Source organism: Desmodus rotundus, chromosome 1 (assembly GCF_022682495.2).
Source record: "Desmodus rotundus isolate HL8 chromosome 1, HLdesRot8A.1, whole genome shotgun sequence".
Classification (NCBI taxonomy): domain Eukaryota; kingdom Metazoa; phylum Chordata; class Mammalia; order Chiroptera; family Phyllostomidae; genus Desmodus; species Desmodus rotundus.
The window spans coordinates 161,701,754-161,721,688 of record NC_071387.1 but is presented as its reverse complement, the minus strand read 5'-3'; the positions used below and the strand labels follow the sequence as shown (position 1 = coordinate 161,721,688).

The 19,935-nt window shown below is 38.5% G+C and overlaps 1 protein-coding gene across 1 annotated transcript in view; it reads left to right on the top strand.

The window, feature by feature from the left end:
• Window positions 1–19,935, top strand: part of MSH3 (mutS homolog 3) — a 132,118-nt gene that overhangs the window by 82,709 nt on the left and 29,474 nt on the right. Inside the window, exons 16-19 of the mRNA XM_053912181.1 lie at window positions 664–728; window positions 3,106–3,222; window positions 8,326–8,433; window positions 12,930–13,041. Of these exons, the coding sequence (XP_053768156.1) occupies window positions 664–728; window positions 3,106–3,222; window positions 8,326–8,433; window positions 12,930–13,041 (402 nt within the window). The remainder of the gene's footprint in view (window positions 1–663; window positions 729–3,105; window positions 3,223–8,325; window positions 8,434–12,929; window positions 13,042–19,935) is intronic.

The following is a 19,935-nucleotide window of genomic DNA, read 5'->3' as shown; positions in this document are numbered from 1 at the left end:
GCTTCCTGGCTGGTTTCAGAGGAGCTGTCGTGCAGAGAGCACAGTTAGGTCCATGAAGATACGGATCGTAGGAGTGAGAACTTAAAGCGCTCCGGGAAGAAATGCCTTCCTGGGTAGTTGGGGAAGTCAGTGCTTCCCTCATGCGCATACTGTTAGAGGACTGGGCTTCCTTGGATGCAAACTGTGGGAGTAAATCCTCTTCTGTTCAGAATACGGAGGGACCATATATCGCAAGCTCGTATAACGTTCCTGGTAATTGCAAAGCTAAAAATTTTATGTACTTAAATATTAATTCTTATTACTGAGAAATAGAATTCTTAGGATAAGTGTGTACTAATAAATGATACAGGTCATTAATGAAAAAATCACCATTTGTAGTATGCACAAAACAGTGTTATAAACATTAAAGTATCAAAGTTTGTCCTTTATTGTAAACTTATTGCGTAATATGAATTGTACTTCATCCCAAGTAGTGGAATCCTAATTAATAATATTTGATTGTATGGACATATATAAACTCTCCCAAGAACAATACTGGATTTATTTGGATTGTTTAGCATAATATTTACTATTTTAAATTAATATTTAGCATAATTTTGAGGAAGCTTTAAAGTATAATGCTTAATCATTTAAATATCTAATTTTTATTTATATTTATTTTAGTTTATGATTGAAATAAAGAACTCTGCTGTGTCTTGTATACCGACTGACTGGACTAAGGTTGGAAGGTAGGTTTAAAAAGATGTATTTTTAAATTAACATGAATGATAATGACATTTATAGTCTGTGTTCTACTGACTGATAATAACCACATCCTTGCCATAAGAAGCTGTTCTTACCCTTCAAGTTTTTTTAATGGAACTTTAGCCAAAGAAAAAATTATTTTTCATTCTTTTTATCATTAATTTAAAACATTTTCCCAAAGGGCATTTTATTAGTAAATATTTATTTTCTTGTTTTGTAAATTACTGTTTTATTTTTTACCTCAGAGTATACTTTAAACACATGAAAGAAAAAAGTTGAGGAACCTTCAATTCTAAGATTAATTTGGTTGCTTGAATTTCTTGATGAGTGCAGTACTTGACATTTCTTTTATGAAGCTGAAATCTCATTTTCTACTTCATCGAGCCCGCATCTCTTCATTCTCAGTGCTTTCCATGGCTCAGTTGCACTAGTTCATTACGTCTTTTTTTTTTTTTTGAGTCATATCATGAATTGATGAAAATAAATTAGATACAAAATTAGAGAACTACATTGAGACTCTCTCTGCCTTTTTCCTTGGTTAGGCATTAATCCCCATGAGGGGATTTAGAGAAGTGGTATTAAAGAAGTGTGACCTCCTGTGAGTAGTATCCTTTGTGGCATATTTATTGCTACTGTTATTAATATGTTTGCATGAATTTGAAATGAAAATGTTGCATTTGCCTTCGATGTAGAAGAGTGACTATAGCTGGTGATGGTATGAAAGAACTGTCACGAATGGAAGAAAATCTCGACAACAACATGTGAATGGTTATTAATTTATTATTTTAATTAAACAGTTATTATCCATTTCCACTCTCAAAGGATGCTGAAGACACAGTTGTGTGTTTCTGTAACTCTAAATACCATCCTTTTTTTCCCTATGTTACCAGAAGCTGTAGTCAGCATTTGAGTATTGTTAATTTTAGGAGATGCTGTTTTCTTTTTGTAGGCATTTTTCCCTTTATTTACTTTTGTCCTATATGCTCTATGAAGAGAAATTACTAGAAATCGTGTTAGCCTATGTAGAACAGTAACTGAAATGTCTCACTAAATGGGTTTTGTCAGAAGAGAAACATCTATGATAGATATGTTTGCGTAGAAAGCTAGATTACAAAATTTAAAGGCAACAGGCAAGGCAGAAATCAGTGCCAGCATCTTTTGAACATTCAGTGATGTAAATTGAAAGAATAAGATGGTTTGGGGAAGGTTCATTATAATTTTTAATCTGTTGTTTGGCCATCAGAGTCCTGACAGGGATAGGTTAGAACACCAGTAGTTAGATTTTGAGTGTGAAGGGGTTACCCCTAGTCCAGCAACTTGCCAAATTGAAGATGATTGTGACAGTGCATTGCAGCAGTGGGAAGCAGACTACACTGTGTCATCACCTGCTTGTCATTCAACCCTGACCTTTGCTTCTTGAAGGTCTCATCGTAGTAACATCATTCATCATAGTAACAATATCAACATCAGTAACAACTGCCACAACCACCACAGAACAGGTCCTAAGGTTGAGTACTAATGATGAGGTTCTCTGTTAACCACTATCTGTTCGATCCTCTCAGCAGTACCTATGAGGTAGATGCTATTGTTATGCCCATTTTATGGATGAGGAAAGTGATGTGTAGAGGTCATTTATATTTGCCCAAAGTCATCCAGCAAGCAAGTAAGTGGCAGAGTTGCAGCCTTGGCCCAGGTTCTGTGACTGGGGAGCCAGGGCATCCCCCACTGCGCCCTACAGCTTCTTGAGGAAGCAGAGGTTCTATGCAAGCTCAGAGAAGGAGCTCATGGTATTCCTTTCTATCCAGGGTCCCTGTGAACCTGCAGTTAGATCATGAGAACTCTTTGCCTCCTGAATTAATGCATTGCTATTCTTCATAATGCTGTATATATTTTTTTCACTGACATGCTTTAATGGTACAGAAAAGCATAAAATGTAAAGAGTTATATGGCCTTCACTAATGAATCCACCTCTGAGCTTTGCGAGGACTTTTTTTTTTGCAATATTTGCTTCTGATCTTTTTTTTTAAGCACTCATTTTCATTTAGTACAATTTAAAGAAAAAAGCTTGCTGCTTATGAAATAAAAATTCTAAACTTTGACTTTGCCATATGGATGTAATTTGAAATGCATTTTAAAAGCTTCCTGAACAAAGTCCTATGAACTCCAAGTACTTTATTTACAACAAGCTCGTTGGAATCAGTAGGGTTCAGGGCCATAATTAAAGAATGTTCTCTATTTACAGCTATTTACTTTCAAGGTTCATCAGAGAATGATAAATAACTCCTTTAATTTTAACGAAGAGATGGCATTATTAATTTCTTAGTAATCTTGATTTCCTATTTTTGTTTTCTCCGCTTCTAGCACAAAAGCTGTGAGCCGCTTTCACTCTCCTTTTATTGTAGAAAATTACAGGCGCCTGAATCAGCTCCGGGAGCAACTAGTCCTTGACTGCAATGCTGAATGGCTTGATTTTCTAGAGTGAGTTTACAATGACAAATATAATCTGACTTTTTGCTATGAGAAATAGACCGGAAAGTCTTTCCATCAAAAAGAAAAGTAGAGATTACTGCTTGTGACCTGCCATAAAATAGTTGAGTACATGTGTTCTCTGGTTTGATTTTTAATCCATTGAGATGAAAGCTCATCTTAAGTCTTTGGTGAGAGACCAAATGTACTGTATTGTTACTGTTCTAACATTTTGTTGCTAAGCATGCTTAATAGAATCATTTTCATGAAATTTACCTTGGACTTTGTTTACTTTTCTTATAAAAGGCTTAACAGTTTCAGAGTTGGATAAGTATGGGTTAGATGTTTTGTTTTCTCCCTTTTTATTTTGAAAAAGTCTAAATTTATGGGAAAGTTGAAATGCATACCTATGTACCCTTCATCTAGATTTATCAAGTGTTAGCATTTTGCCGTATTTGTTTTATGTTTCTCTCATATTCCTTTTTTTCCTGAAACATTTGCAAGTAAGTTTTAGACATCATTAACACTTCACCCCTAAATACTTAAGTACACGTTTTCTAAAAATAAGGACATTCTGCTATAAATCTTAACACCATTATTACATCTAAGACAAAATTATATTAATTTAAGAATATATTGTATTACCTCCCTCTCTTTTAAATGAAGGATCCAGTGAACTTTAATGTACTGCTTTTGGCTATTCTGTCTCTCTAATCTATTGGAGTCTAGAATAGTTCCCCACCTTTTTGTTTTTTGTAATATGAGATTTTTTTGGAGAGTACTTGCCATTGTCTTAAAGCATGCCTCATATTCTGGATTATTAGTAGCTGGGTTCATTGACAAGTTTGAGTCAGCAGTGTGCTGGTAAGTGATTAGCTGCTACTCCCTGGAAGAGTAGTAGTGTGCGTGGTGTTTGCTGGCTTTTGCAGTGACTGCTTTGCAGCTACTGCTGGACAGGAGCTGGGAAGAGATGTGCACAGTTGCCTTCCACGAGTCCATGGGCACCAGCTCCGAACCACCACTCATCCAAGCACTTTAATGTGTACTACCTCTCATTCTTCCCAGGAGCCCTGTGCATTAAGTATTATTATCACCCCCAGTTTATGGCTGGATGAAATGATATGCAGGCATAAGAAGTTTGCTCATAGGTTGAGACTGGAGCCCAGATTCAAGCCCAGGGTGTCTGACGGTAGAGTCTGCACCTTTTACTCTCAGGCTACCAAGGCTGCCCATGAATCCGCAGCCATCTCTTTAAACAGAAACCTCTCTGTTAGTCTTTCTCTTTAAAAACTCAAATAGTAAAATATTCAGTGAGTTCCTTCATGGAGCTTTGTACATATAAAATAACCAGTCTGACAAATGGAAAAAAAAAAGAACAAAAAAAGATATTGTGTGACAGTTTTTTAAATGTTGGTCATCTGTCATCTCTTTTTGCCCAGAGGAGTGTTGAATTATAGGATCATAAAGAGATTCTGATTTACTTATCCTGAGTCTGTTGAAGTTATATTGACTCGGAGTCTTGAACCCAGGGATGGAAATTTGGTTTGTTCAGTTCCTTTCTCAATTAATTTTCAGTTTCCCATTTTAAGGATTTTAGGGCCCTTGAGTCTCTTAGTTCTTTTGGCTTTTCCCTTAGTACCATGACTGAGAACATGAAAACTGGATTGAAATGATTTCTTTCAGGCTTCAAGGGCCAGGTTCTAGGGTTCTGGGATTTGGTGAGGAGATTCATATTCATTGTATTCATAGTATACATGATTTTATAAATCTGGATTATGTTCTCCCTGCCATTATTCTAGACTAGAGAAAGTCCAGGTCTTCCAGGCTAAAGACTTGGGCATTCTCCTTGATTCTTGTTTCCTTGTTTGTCCCTTTATCTGTTATCAAATTCCTGTTTGTCTTTTTTCCCTTTGAAATATCTCTCTGATTTGCCCCTCCTTCCTCTGTTTGCCTCTATTACCCACCATTACCTCATACCTTTCTGACTGTATCAGCCCTCTGCCTGGGCCCTTATGCCAAAAAAAATCGAGGAGAATTCTATTTTCATCATGTAATCCATCTGATGTAGTTCAGAGGTGCTAAGAGTGAGCCAACATTAAATGTGACATAACACGAGATTATGATACTTATGATATATTGTTAACGGAAGGATGCAAAACAGTGTTAAAGTGTGATACAGTTGTGTGTGTGTAAATTCACACACATGCACGGCATGAAAATCTTTCTATTTAAAAAAATACAATATATATGCTTATTGTCTACTTGTTTATATTTTAGAGAAATGTCTATTCATATATTTATACACACATATAAATACATGAATAGACATAGTCTCAAATATTTAAATATATATAGTCTCAAATATTAACTGATTATTTTTGAATGGAAAGCTTTCTGGAGATTTTAATTTACTTTGCAAATACATGATTTCGGAAGTTTTTATAATATACATATATTACTTTAAAATATTTTCAAGTTTTTATCTTAAAAAGAATACTGACTGAAATTTAGTTAGAGCATTTGCAGCCAGAGCTCCCACTCAAGAATAGCACTGATTGTTATGTCAGCTATTGATCGAGGTGCCAGATGGTATGAACACGATGTCATTTACGGACTGTGAGCCTCAGTGAGCCTGGCGGCAGAGGATCGCGCACCAGCTACGCCAGTGTGCTTGTCTCTTACTGAGATACTCACTGTGATGCCTTAGTCAGGTTACTTTCGATCAACATCCCGCAAGAAATCAAGACTGGAAGAAATGTTATGATTGGAACACTTGCTCAAAAAAGTCTCTTTTGTGTGCTAGAAGATGGGCTGTGGATATTGAATAATCTTCTCAATCAGAAATTCTTTAAAGATTGAATTATAATGTCTTTTGTACAGTAGCTCAAATAAAAAATAAAAAATATTTTCTATTTTTTAAACTTCAGATATCATTGAAAAACATCTGTCATAACAGCTTTAGAACCCAAGTATCTTCATCTGCTTCCCATGGGCCCAGCAGTATCTTTCGACCAGAGATTAAATTATAGCGCTTTGGCTTCATCCTTAAATTGTCTGGTGGCTTAGTGATGGAACTGCATGCGGTTACGACATACACCCAGTCTGTCAGATTGTTAGGTCTGAGCTTGCCCAATTTTCAGCTGGTAATTTTTCGGTCTTTGAAATTTGACAAAGTTTAGGAAATAGATAAGTACCAAGAAGTCAAAACAAGGCTTCATAAGAGTTATGATGATGATGAGAAAGAATGTTATTGTCTATATCAAAATAATTACCTTATCCTTCCCTGCTTTTTTTTTTTTTTTTTTTCTTGTAACTGAAATGGCCCCTACTGAGAACTATGTCACTCATTTCAATTCTGGAAATTAAGAATATCATTAAGTACAGTTACCCTCAACCTGAGTAGTAACAAATTGGGGTTGCAGTGACAAGACCTGAGAAGGACGGAGTGAGAGGAAGAAAAAATGGACTTTTCGTAAGTGCCAAAGGTCCTTTGACACTCCTATCCAGAGAAACAAGGGCAGAAACATTGTGTGTGGCTGCTCTCTGGCACAAGGGAGAGTGCCAGGATAGGGAGCCCAGATGGGTCAGTAGGAGGAGCAGGGGGACAGAGTAGGCGCAGTCCAAGGGGTTAGTGAGTGGTCAGATTGAAAACTGACACCAGACCAGGACGGACAAGGCATAATCCCCGGGCAGCCACTCCGGGAGTGTTAGGTCCGTGCAGCATGTGGCATCTTCAGAACTAAGGGACATTTTATGCCTGTCTGGTGCCTGGGGCCAGTCTCCTTTGTGTTTGGGGTTTTGCACAGACTCTTCATCCTCCTGGTGGGATTCATGTTACTTGTTCTGATAAACTTTAATTCAGTGAGAAGTAGGCAAATTACATTCGTTATGTTCTGTGTACTCAAAGAAGTATAAAATATACTGTAAATACACTTTTTAATTCACAAATAGTTAACACAAAAATGAAGCTGGATACTTAAAATATTTTTACTATCTGAAAAAAGTTATTTACATAGAATACTTTATTCTAATGTTATGAGAAAAATCAGAAATTACAGATTCTAAAAAATCAGTATAGTGGTAATATAGGAATAACTGGTCATATAATAACTTAATCTGGATATCCTTTTTAAGCTACGAAGCACTCTAAAAACTTTTGTTTTTAAGAACCAGACTAAATCTGAAAGGCTCTGAAGCCCACAGTACAATAGAGAGATCTATGTTAACAGAAGCATTCAGCATAATATTCTCTTTTGGGGGGGGGGGCACTATTTAAAAGGATGTAAAGGATACCTGTGCTGTGAGATACCAGGGTAATTTGAGAGAGAGAGAGAGAGAGAGAGAGAGAGAGAGAGAGAGAGAGAGAGAAAGAGAAACACCTGTATACATTCTTATATTTTTTTCTGGATAAGTCTTTCAGTAAAGAGTTTTCTAAGATTCTAGACCAGCAGCTATGTAATTAGCCAAAGATTCGAGGCAATGACCATTATCTTTTAAAAACAAATTGGAAAAATAAATTTCTGTATGTACTATTAATAGGATAACTGCAGATCACCGAGAAAAGTACTTTTCTTCTTACTTGCCTTCCAGGTTATGGGCTAGATGTTAGGGCTGTAATGATAGGTAAATCAGACGGACATGGACTCCACCATGGAGAAGCTTCCAGTTCAGTGTGAGAGCAAGATATTGAAACTGTTACTCCTAGTTTGGATGATGCCATGAAGCAGCAGCACAAAGGGAAGTTGACCCATCTGGGTAGTTCATGATGTCAGTGAAGCTGAATGAAAATGATCACTGCATTTGTGTTAATTGTATCTAAATTATAATGTCATGGAGAGATGAAATGTGCAACATGTTATTAAATAGTATACATTTTTGTACAAAAGCTGTTTTAAGTATATAATTCTATCCAAATGAAACAAAAAGGAGCCTCAGTAATCAAATTACTATATTAAATAGGAAAGTAGTTCCATGTAATTTTTATCTTTCTTTTAAACTGCTAGTTATGACTCGTTATTTTGTTTTAGCTTATCTTAGCTAATAAAGTACTTACTATACAGCTTTCATAAGTCTAAGAAATCATTTTTGCTCACCCCTTTGTGGTTGCTTCTGTAGGCATTTCAGTGAACATTACCACTCCTTGTGTAAAGCAGTGCATCACCTAGCAACTGTGGACTGCATTTTCTCCCTGGCCAAGGTCGCTAAGCAAGGAGATTATTGCAGGTAATATATATATATATATTTTTTTTTTTTAATTTTTATTGTTACTCAATTACAGTTGTATGCCTTTTCTCCCCATCCCTCCACCCCAGAGGTAATATTCTTTTTTATTTCTCCCCTATTTCGATGCTTTAGATCAGATGATATTATTCAATCAGTTTTAGTGTTCTATTATAAAATACTGAAATTACTCAAATATGTTGGACTCTTGGTAAAGCTGACTGTCGTACATGTAGCTTGATTTAAAATTAAATTCCTTTCTTTGCTTGCTCTATCACTAAATACAATGAGAGCAGATGTTCACTCTAACTCTAGAGGTGAATATTACATATTTCAATTTTTAAGTTTATGTGGTGACATTTTTATAAATGTGCAATCCTTCCATCTGTTACCTTTCACTTGAACACGTTACAATACGTTTAACCTGATAGAAGGCTCACTTAAATACCGAAGTCAGATGTGTGTGACGCTCAAGGTATCAGTCATTCTGAGGCCGTTTGCTCCCTGCTGCAGTCAAATTACACTTCCTTACGTCCAAAGCCTTAAACTTGAGTCAGTCTTTCTGCTCAATTCTTTGTTCTTCAGGCCCACTGGGACTGGGGGTGAGGGGTGCTGGAGGTGGGTTTGGCGTCCAGATCCTCTGGGTGGCAGTCCTGTTCCTGTAGCTTTTCTGGGCAACGATCTAGGTTCCCAGGAGTCCAGGCTGCCCTGTTCCCATGGTAGCTTGGTGCCTGGGCCTGCCCCTGGGGGGGCTCTCTGGGTGGCTCCACTTCTGTACTTAGGCTAGATCCTGAGGATCCCCTGGCTGGGATTTCGTGCCGGTGGCTCTCTTGGCTCTCATGGGCAGTGCCCTGTCTGGGCTCTCTGGGTCTCTTCTATACGAGTACTAGCCCATTCGTGAGGGCTCTGCCCTTATGACCCAGTCAACTTCTAATGTCATCACATTAGACGCTAGGTTTCAGCATATAAATTTCAGACGGGGGCACAACTGTTCAGTTTGTGGCTCAAAGGCTCCGTTTTTTCATATCCCTAAGAAACATTACAAAGTATTTAACTTGCTGGCCTTTTGTGAGGACTGAACAGAAAACACAGAAGAGGTGTTGTCTCTCAGTGCCTGTGGCACACAGGGCTTATTGGTAGAACTGCTGTGCTGTTCATACTTCCTTCATGTCTTGGTTTCCTCTCTAGTTTGTATTTAAATGTCCTCTGTGCCTAGCATAGTACCCACAGTGGCTGTCAAAAATTGTTTGTTCAATGTAAAGCATGTATTTATTTGTGGGAGAGGAGCTGAAGGAATTGGCTCTGCCGTTTATAGACTGGGAATGCAGTTTGCTGTTTCGTTTCGTTTCGTTGTCCATTGATGCGTGGAGTGTGCCTACAGTGTCAGGCGCAGCAGTTTTGTTTAAAGTAGGATCTTTGCATTTTCATCTTTGCCTAATTTCTTGTCACCTCAGAGGAGTCACACAAGCAGATTTGCCTAATCAGTCACCTGTAGGCATTTTAGAGCTCAAATGCTACATTGTAGTAAATGGAGGAAAATTATATTCTATTACTCATCTATAAAAATGAGATACATGAATTTACTCTAGTTGAATCTAGTTCTGGAAAAATAAGTCTCCCTTCAGTAGACTTGATTTCTTCCTTATGTGTTGCAATCTTAGTAGGAGTTCTTTCTCGTTGCACACCATTTGTGAGCCAGACTTTCCCTAATGGGTTCTGTTTTGAGTTAAGCAGAGGATTGGCTACAGCCTGTGCTCCTAATGTGTTCAGATGAAGCTCTTTCCACTGAACAATACTCATGCCTGGCTTATGCCTTCGTACACTTCTTCAGGGGCCCTTTTGCCATTTGCTGCTGCTGATGCTATGGGCCGTGGAGAAAGGACATGCATGTGGTCTGCCACAGTACACCAAATTGAATGTTTCATACCTGTATGTTTGTATGTATATTTATATGTATAGCCAAACATACATATTACACATGATATATAATTTTCAGTGTGACATGATAATCAGAATCTAGTTTGTTGTCAGAAGGCTTGGTTCTAACCCACACTCTGTCACCAACTAGCCATGTACTCTTATTGAAGTCTTACAGATCCTTATATAAAGTCGTAAGAAGTAACGTTGTGAGTTAGTTACTAGAGGGAATCTTAAAGTTGTAGAAATTTTTTATTTAGATGTAGTTTTAGCAAAAACTCTGAGGAGTAAAAGAATATATTTCTTATTATATCACTGTGAAACTATATGATTCATTCCTAGACTCATTAGAAAATTAACAAACATTTTTACAGAATCTGCTGTATGAAAGTTTGGCCCCAGATTTCTCAATTGAGTGCAAATAGCCATGGAATAGAAAACTTATCTAAAATGTATTTTAAGCTAGTGTTTAAGTATCTGAGGTTTATACTTATTTTTTCTTAGGTTTCCAGCTTGTTTAAAGATTTTAGTGCATTTGAGCTAATTGATCATGTTCTGTTTCTTGGGGCAGTTAAAAGAGAAAGATGCAATTGAAAAATATAAAATAAAATAATTAAATTCATCCAAGGTTAATGTTTCCGCCTTTCCGTGCAGCATCCAGGTTTCCTCGGATCTTCGGTGCCACAGATTTCGTCAGCACGGCTTTGCTCCCTTTGTGCTGTAACCGTGCCGTCGTCTCGGCTCTGTGGACTGTCATTTGCTTCTTACTCTTAGCAGGAAGTGTTTTGTCAGTATATGATTTTGATAACAGAATAAGTCAGTGTGGATTTTAGAGCAGAATGAATCACTCAAAATTTTATTCTAAAGTGAAAACCTTCCTGGGAAATCGTATCGGTGTCATGAATATGATGTATTGATTCACTTTGCAGGGCACCTTGGGTTTTGTTTTTAAATTGGTACCATTTACACATGGTTTCATTTTTTTCTTTTACGGTACATTCATAACCCATCTAGATAACAATTCTATTCTTAGAATTATACTCTAAAATTCAAAAACAGAAAACCTTTTTCTGTTGCCATAAATATCTCTTTCCAAAGGATGGTTTCAAATTGTTTACTCAGAAGATAGTTTAGTCGCTTTCTTTGGGAAATGTGAATGTATATTCTTAAGGTTTTGTGAGCCAGATATACTGAAGAAGAATTTCAGTCTTTAGGAAAGTAGTATTTCTTGGTGCTACGAGTAAGTTCAGAAAATGTACTTTTATGTGAAAGTTTAGTGTCAAAGAACTTGAGGAGGGCACTGATAGGCTGTTATGATGAAAATGACCAACAAATGGCCAAGAAATAGACGAAAAGATGTTCAACCTTAGTCGTCAACGAGGGCAAATGGAAACAATGGGATAACACAATTCACTACCACATTGTGAAAAGTTAGAAATTGATAATATCAACTTTAGATGAAGATACAAAAAAGAAGTCAACTTTCATACCCTGCTGGTGGGAAGGTAAATTAATATAGCTACTCTTGTCTATTAAAATGAAAAAATGCCTAGGCTGTGACTGGAAATTCCACTTCGGGATTCCCTGTAGCTTAGAGAAAGACCTGGGCATAGGCACATGGACACGTGTGTAGGGTTGTTCACTGTACCCCTGCTTCAAACAGTGAAAAATCCGCATAGTCTAAATATTCAACAACAGAGAACAGCTAACTTATCTGCAGTGCAGAAGCTTACAGAGAGTCCTGAGGATCTGCTAGATAAAGCTATAGATAAAAACAAATATTAAAGCTTACAAAACAAGTCTAGAAAAGCAAAAAAAGGTCTTTGTATCAAAAAAAAGTACCAAAAGGCACCAAAGACCATAGCAGGATGTTTTAAGTAAATGGAATACAAAAATTTTAAGGCATTCTGTCTGCAAGTCCAACATATAATTTATATTAATGTAATAATCTAGAAATGAGTTTTTAAAAGATTTTAAAGTTATTTTTTAGAGAGAGGGGAAGGGAAAGAGAAAGAGGGAGAGAAACATCAATGTGCAGTCGCCTCTTATGCGCCCCAACTGGGGACTTGGCCTGCAACCCAGGCATGTGCCCTAGACTGGGAATCGAACCGGCGGTCCTTTGGTTCTCAGGCCAGTGCTCAATCCACTGAGCTACACCAGCCAGGGAAAATCTAGAAATGATTTTACATGATTTTCTTTACTATGTTTATTACTGAAAGTGATTTAAATATCATTGATCCAAACTATAATTTTTATTAATGAAAATATCTTAGAGAATAATAGAAATATAACAAAATAAAAGGATCTTGTAAACGTAGATCTCAGTAGTAGAGCTATCACAAGACTCTGCTAACACTTGTGCTTCAGAGACCTATTACTAGAGTAATTTTCTTCCCAATTTCTTTTTATAGCAAAAATTTAACTTTTATACTTGAAGACTTAATCTGGACATAGGTTCCTAAAGTCATTGTTTAGGGTTTTGTTGTCTGACAGACTAACCACAGAAAATTTCCATGTTATCCTAGAGATTTTGTAAAGGCTGTTTTTCATGCCTGTTAATTTAAACTTGCTTCTTCTTACAGACCAACTCTACAGGAAGAAAGGAAAATCATAATAAAAAATGGCCGACACCCTGTGATAGACGTGTTGCTGGGAGAACACGATCAGTATGTTCCCAATAGTACAAATTTATCAGTAAGTACTACATAATGCATAAAACACGTAAAAGGTGGTAGCATCGATCACAAACTTTTATATACTATTAAGTAATGTTTTTTCAAATTTACCCAAGTTTTAACATTGGCTTTAAATGCAGTAATCTTTGGCTATAGTTATTTTATTTTATTAAAGATTTTTATTTATTTATTTTTAGAGAGAGGAGAAGGGAGGGAGAAAAAGAGGGGGAGAAACATCAACGTGTGGTTGCCTCTTGCATGCCTCCTACTGGGGACCTGGGCCACAACCCAGGCATGTGCCCTGACTGGGAATCGAACCTGGGACCCTTTGGTTCGCAGGCCAGCACTCAATCCACTGAGCCACACCAGCCAGGGCTATAATTATTTTTTTAATTATATTTATTGATTATGCTATTATAGTTGTCCCAGTTTCCCCCTTCTCCCCCTCCACCCATCACCCCCCACCCTCTTAGGCAAGCCCCCCACTATTGTTCATGATCACAGATCATGCGTATAAGTTCTTTGGCTACTCCACTTCCATACTGTACTTTACATCCCCATGGCTATTCAATAACTACAAATTTGGAACTCCCAATCCCCTCACCTCTTCACCCATTTCCCCACACCTTCCTCCCATCTGGCAACCATCAAAACCCTCTTCATATCCATAATTCTGTCTCTGTTCTTCTTGCTTGCTTAGTTTTTTTTTTTATTATTCAATTGTTGATAGATATGTATTTATTGCCATTTTATTGTTCATAGTTTTGATCTACTTCTTTTTCGTAAATAAGCCCCTTTAATGTTTCGTATAATTATGGTTGGTGGTGAACTCTTTTAGTTTTTTTCTTGTCTGGGAAATTTTATCTGCTCTTCGATTCTAGATGATAGCTTTGCTGGGTAGAGCAATCTTAGTAGTAGGTCCCTGCTTTTGACTTTGAATATTTCTTGCCAGTCCCTTCTAGCCTACAAAGTTTCTTTTGAGAAATCAGCTGACAGTCTTATGGGAATTCTTCCATAGGTAACTAACTGCTTGCTCTTGCTGCATTTAAGATTCTCTCTTTATCTTTTAACCTCTGGTGTTTTTAATTATGATGTATCTTCGAGCGGGCCTCTTTGTATCCATCTTGTTTGGGACTCTGTGCTTTCTGGATTTGTAAGTCTATTTCCTTCACCAAATTAAGCAAGTTTTCTTTCATTATTTTTTCAAATAGATTTCTAATTTCTTGCTCTTTTTCTTCTCCTTCTGGTACCCCTATGATGCGAATGTTGGAGTGCTTGAAATTGTCCCAGAGGCTGCTTACACTATCATTGTGTCTTTAGATTCTTTTTTCTTCTTCTTATTCTGATTGGTTGATTTTTGCTTCCTCATGTTCAAAATCACTGATTTGATTCTCGGCTTTATCCACTCTACTGTTGTTTCCCTTGAAATTTTTCTTTATTTCAATTAGTGAGTCCTTCATTTCTGATTGGATCTTTTTTATGCTGTTGAGATTGTCATGCAGTTCCCTGAGCATCCTTATAACCAGTGTTTTGAACTCTGCATCGAATAGATTGTTTATCTCCTTTTTGTTTGTTTTTCTGAAGTTTTGATCTATTCTTTCATTTGGGCCATGTTTCTTTGTCTCCTCATTTTGGCAGCCTCCCTGTGTTTGTTTCTATGTATTAGGTAGAGTTGCTATGATTCCCTGTCTTGGTATCATGGCCTAATGAAGTAGGTATCCTGTAGGGTCCAGTGACACAGCCTCCCCTATCACCCAACCTGGGTACTTGATGTGTGCCCTTCATGTGGGCTGACTACACACTCCTCTTGTAGTTCAGCCTCGATTGCTGTTGGCAGATCAATGGGAGGGATTTACCCAGACCAGTCAGCTGCAAGGACTGGCTCTGACCACTGACCACCAACCTACACCTTCTGTGTAGGATCAGCTATGCAGGAGCAGAGTGGAGGTGCTCAGATGTGGTCTGCAGTAGGGCAAAGACTCCAGCATGAACTGAACTCATCTTCAATTTGTGCCGAGTGACTGGGCATTTTAAAGGTAGAATGGGAGAACAAGGATGGGGATTAGGGGATGTTGGGGGGTGATGAGCAGATCTAGGGAAGGGGAAACTTACAAAAAGCAGGAAAGGGGATTGGTTAATGTGAATCCTCTCTGGGTTTACTAACTGGCAACTGGTGCTTATACGTTCCCACAGGGACTGGGAAGGAAGTGTTTGTATTTCTTTTTTTTTTTTTCTTTCTTTTTTTTTTAATATATTTATTGATTATGCTATTACAGTTGTCCCATTCCCCCCCCCTCCACTCCATCCTGCCCACCCCCCTCCCTCCCACATTCCCCCCCTATAGTTCATGTCCATAGGTCATACTTATAAGTTCTTTGGCTTCTACATTTCCTACGCTATTTTTACCCTCCCCCTGTCTATTTTCCACCTATCATCTATGCTACTTATTCTCTGTACCTTTCTCCCCCTCTCCCCCTCCCACTCCCTTAATGAAGTGTTTGTATTTCAAAGAGGTGGTTCTCCTGCCCTTGAGAACTCAGTTCCAGAAGATTTGCATCTCAAAGGGGCAGAGAAAGATTTATAACTGCAAGCCTCCTGAAGTAGCTTCTCCAAGGGAGAGTTCAGGGCCTCTCTGCCTATCACTGGGTTTTGGCTGGGACAAGCAGTAACTGCTCCTGGCAGCGTGGTGCTTGCTCAGGCAGGCCCTTTAAGGGTAGCCGGAGTCACCTGGAGGACGTGGCTTTGAGTCGTTAGTTTGGTCTCTCAGTGGGGAGAATAAATGAAATAATTTGTTCTGAGCAGGTGCAGTTTCTATAGGTCAAATTTGAGGCCTAGCTAGAGTTTGGTCAAGGAGAGAGTCTTTTTCAACATAGAATAAGTTAATCTGGTGATGAGATCAGAGAATTAATATGTAGGGCATAACTGAGTGAGAGAAGCCTTATCAGAGAATGAGATTCGTGGCTTTAAGATTTCAGAGGTTATGTTCTGGGTGATGGCAAGATCCCAGGTAGGGCCACGCAGAGTAGGAAATGAGGGAGGAGTTTGGGAAAGGCCCACGTGCATACTGAAATTATCTAAGGTAACTGTAGGATTTGCAGTGGAAGATGAAGGTTGTCCAGGTGTGAGATTTCAAGGGATGGAGACTGGTGACCTGGAGGCTTGTAGGTATCTGCGCTGAGACAAGCAGAAATGGTAAAGTCCTAAAGAAGCCGATTTGGGAGAACCTCTGAACCCTGAGATTCTGACGGATGGATGTGGCACAAAGCTCAGCCTCCAAATGAGAGGGGAGGAACAGCCAAGTTTCATTTTAAGCCAGTGTATGAAGGAGTTGTTAAACATGGAGGTTAGCAGTGTAGAAGTACTTGGGAATTTTTCAGAGGATAGTGGAAGAATTGAAATGTAGAGGAGCAGTTGGAAATTAGATCAAAGAAAGGAAGCCAAGAGTATCAGCAGAGTATCAGTGGGGTTGGGAACGTAACGGTCATCCTGGGCTATGAACAGGGATGACCAAGATGTGCGCTTGGTGAGTTTGGCAAGCCACAAGGGTGGTAAGTGGCAGGAAATGCTTTGAATTACATCTAGTTTAATGTTACACTTCGATATCGTACCGAGACTTTTGGTAGTATGTAACCTGATCCCCAGTGTCTATAAACTTGTTCATTCTCATTAGGGAATTTGTAAATTACTTAATTTATCAAAACAAGTTAATAAGTACTAATGCTTTTATTGTCTTTTAAAAGAAGATTATGTGAACATAAGACTTTTCAGTTCCCATAATACCAGTAGGGTATAGATAGCTTTTCTTGAGAAAGTAATATGATTGTAACAGTTAGTACCTTGCTTTATATTTTACTTATAATTCACTTACACATCATTTTCTGTTACTGTTTCCATTCCCCAGCACACCAGCCAGCTTGACTCCAGTGTTATCCTTGACATTGATTTTTTGTTCCTTTTTTCTCCTTTTCATTTTTTCCCCTTTTCTTCTTTTTTAAAATAATCTATTATACTATTTAATAAAGCCAGATTTGAGAAATTAAAATAGCTTTTTGCTTAATGACAAGAATGTTTTAAAGGAACATTGAACTCTCATATTAAAATTTTTACAAAGTAAATGCAGTGATTTATTTCAGCAAGCACTTCGGAATATTCCAGAATATTTGATTCTTTTACATATGCTTTTTCTAACTTGAGTAGGAGTTGATATAGAACTGTTGCTATGGTGAAGTGCATTCTATTTTGCAGGGTATAAAGGGATAGTGTTAAAAAGAACTTACTATGTAAAACTCAATTTAAAATATTTTTTAGGTGTTAATTATAAAATATACCCTGGAAATAATTTTCTGAAAGTCAAATGACATTGTTGCTTTTGATAATTATGTAATTTTAAGCAGTGGTCTTTCTTACATGTAATTATAAGTATACTTTTCTGGATTTTTTTATTATGTGAACTTATTATAGTGCTTCTGAACAAGCCAACTTTCTGCCCACTTTTCCTCTCCTGATTTTAAAAATACTTCCTTTTCACATTATACAATCTTGTATTTATTTATGAGTTTTTTGTCAGTATTATTTAATGAATATTTTGTTCTTATGGATTCTGACACTTATTTTGTGGCAGTATTGTGCTAGATGTCAGGCTTACAAAGAAGAAAGGGACAAGCAGGCCCACAGCTGTGGGGGTGGGGGAGAAGTCCCGAGTTGGGAATGGGTGGGTAGAGGGATTAAGCAAAAAGGTAAAAAAAAGAGAAAAAACTCATGGACATGGACAGCAGTGTGGTGATTGCCGGGGGCTGGGCTGGGGGAGGTGGAGGAGGGCACAGGGGAGACAGATGACGACAGATGGGGGCCTGACGTGGGGTGGCGAACGCGCAGCACTGCTGTGGAATTGTGCACCTGTAGCCTGTGTACTTTGTTAACTAGTGTCGTCCCAATAAATTCAGTAGAATAAAAAAAGAAGAAAGAGATATGATATCACTCCTTCATCTGGCAGAAGATGCACCCAGTTAAGTGAACACCAAGAGCATGCTTTAAAAGACTATGAGGGAGCTAAGAGATTGCCCAGTAGGAGAATTTGGCAACAGCCTTCACAGGAATTTCAAAGTAGAGGATATTTAAATGGTCAGTAAAAAAACTAACATTGTTTTGGGCCTGCTCTAGCAGGTTTCCTGGCAGGAATATAGTGAAGAGCCGAATAGAAAGGCGCCGTGACTTTGAGGTGCTTGTGGGACATTGGGTGGAAATCCTAACGTGAAGGTGGAGGGAACGGCCGGGAGAGGGGTCTGAGCTGGAGTTACGGGTTCCGAGGGGTCACCGTGCGCGTACAGGGACTTCAGGTTCGGATCTGTCGCTAAGGCAGACTGTACGGAAAGGAAAACAAGGCTGTTGAAAAGCTCTCTCGGGCACCAACACTGGAGGAATAGTTTCCCTGAAAGGAGGTGTAAATGAAGAGACCTTTTCAAGAATCTCTTAAACATTTTCCCTATCTTAGTTTTAGAATTTTGAGTTTCAGTTTAATCTAAACATGAAAAAAAAAAGAAAATAAAAGTGCAGTGGTTAACAAGATGCTATTGTGTATTCCTTCCTCTCCTTTAAGACGCAGCCCTGCCTCATCTTCTAGGAAGCCTTGTTTGATTTCTCCAAACAGACTTGAAAGGAAGGCTCTTTTAAACCCTGTTTTTTTATTCCTTTCCCTTCTTCTCCCCATGTGATCTGAGTATTTGTAGACTTAGCAACCACTGGTTCTTCCCACCTTCAATTCCTTCTGTGCTCTGCATCCACAGGGCTTTTCCTGATGTTTCCCACCATTGTCCCGCTTGAATTAATGCTTTGAATTCCATCTGTATAGAACCGAGCTACTGTGCCTCTGGGTCTTGGCAGGTGCTATTCCCTCACACGCACCCACATTCCACCTCCCTCTCCTGCTTATTCTCTAAGTCTTGTCTTGGGTGTCACCCCTTGCACTGAAGCCTTCTCTAACCAGAGCTGTTAGGGGCACCCCTATCACATACCGAAGCCGTCTGTGTTTTTCCTCATTTGAGTACTTATCCCACTACATTTTCATGACTTGTTTTCTGGCTTGTGGTTCCCAGGGAACTGTGGCCTTGAAGAGAACAGGGAATCCGTTGCCCTGGTTTAGTGATAATCCCAGAGTCAGTCAGCGTTCTCTGGCACATAGCAGGTACCCAGTCAGGTTTGTTAAATAAACAAGGGTTAGCTGGAAGCCTTGAACCATCTCCAAGTCTCACTTTTAACTTTTTGTCCTTTTTTTCTTTATGAAATACTATTTTTCAGGATGTTATATAGGCATTTTACAGTTTACAGAATAGTTATACTGTACAGCCTGAAGGGACATTAGGGATCATTTAGTGTAACCACCTCTTCATACTCGTGAGTCAACCGAGAACCAGAAGGGGGAGTTGACCTGCCAGGGTTTACCCACGTTGGGTAGTCTTGAACTGTTCCCCAGACATAAAGTATTCCGAGGTGAGCCAGTGCTGGCCAACCCTTTACACTTCAGCACACCTGGGAAGTGATGGTATTTTCATGGTACACTAGAATAGAAGGAGAAGAAAAAGGTTGCTCAGAACAAAAGGAGGTTGCCCCACCTGCCACCTGGAGGGTTGGTAGGTCAGCATCGTGGCACACCTGTAACCTGGGACACTGCTTGGGAGATGCCGCTATAACCCACTGCAACCTCAGGACTGTTGGTTTATTCAGCCAAATGCCTCTGATGGGTGGATTTGGTTTTTATAGCAGTTGAAGTTGGGATTTTTAATTTGTGTTTTTTAAAATATAAATTACACAAAATTGACCTTATTGGGAGGGGGAAAGGGAAAAGTGTGGTTAACAATTTCTCAGTTTGCGGAAGGGAAGGAAATGAGTCAAATGTGCAAAGCCGGAAGATTCCCAG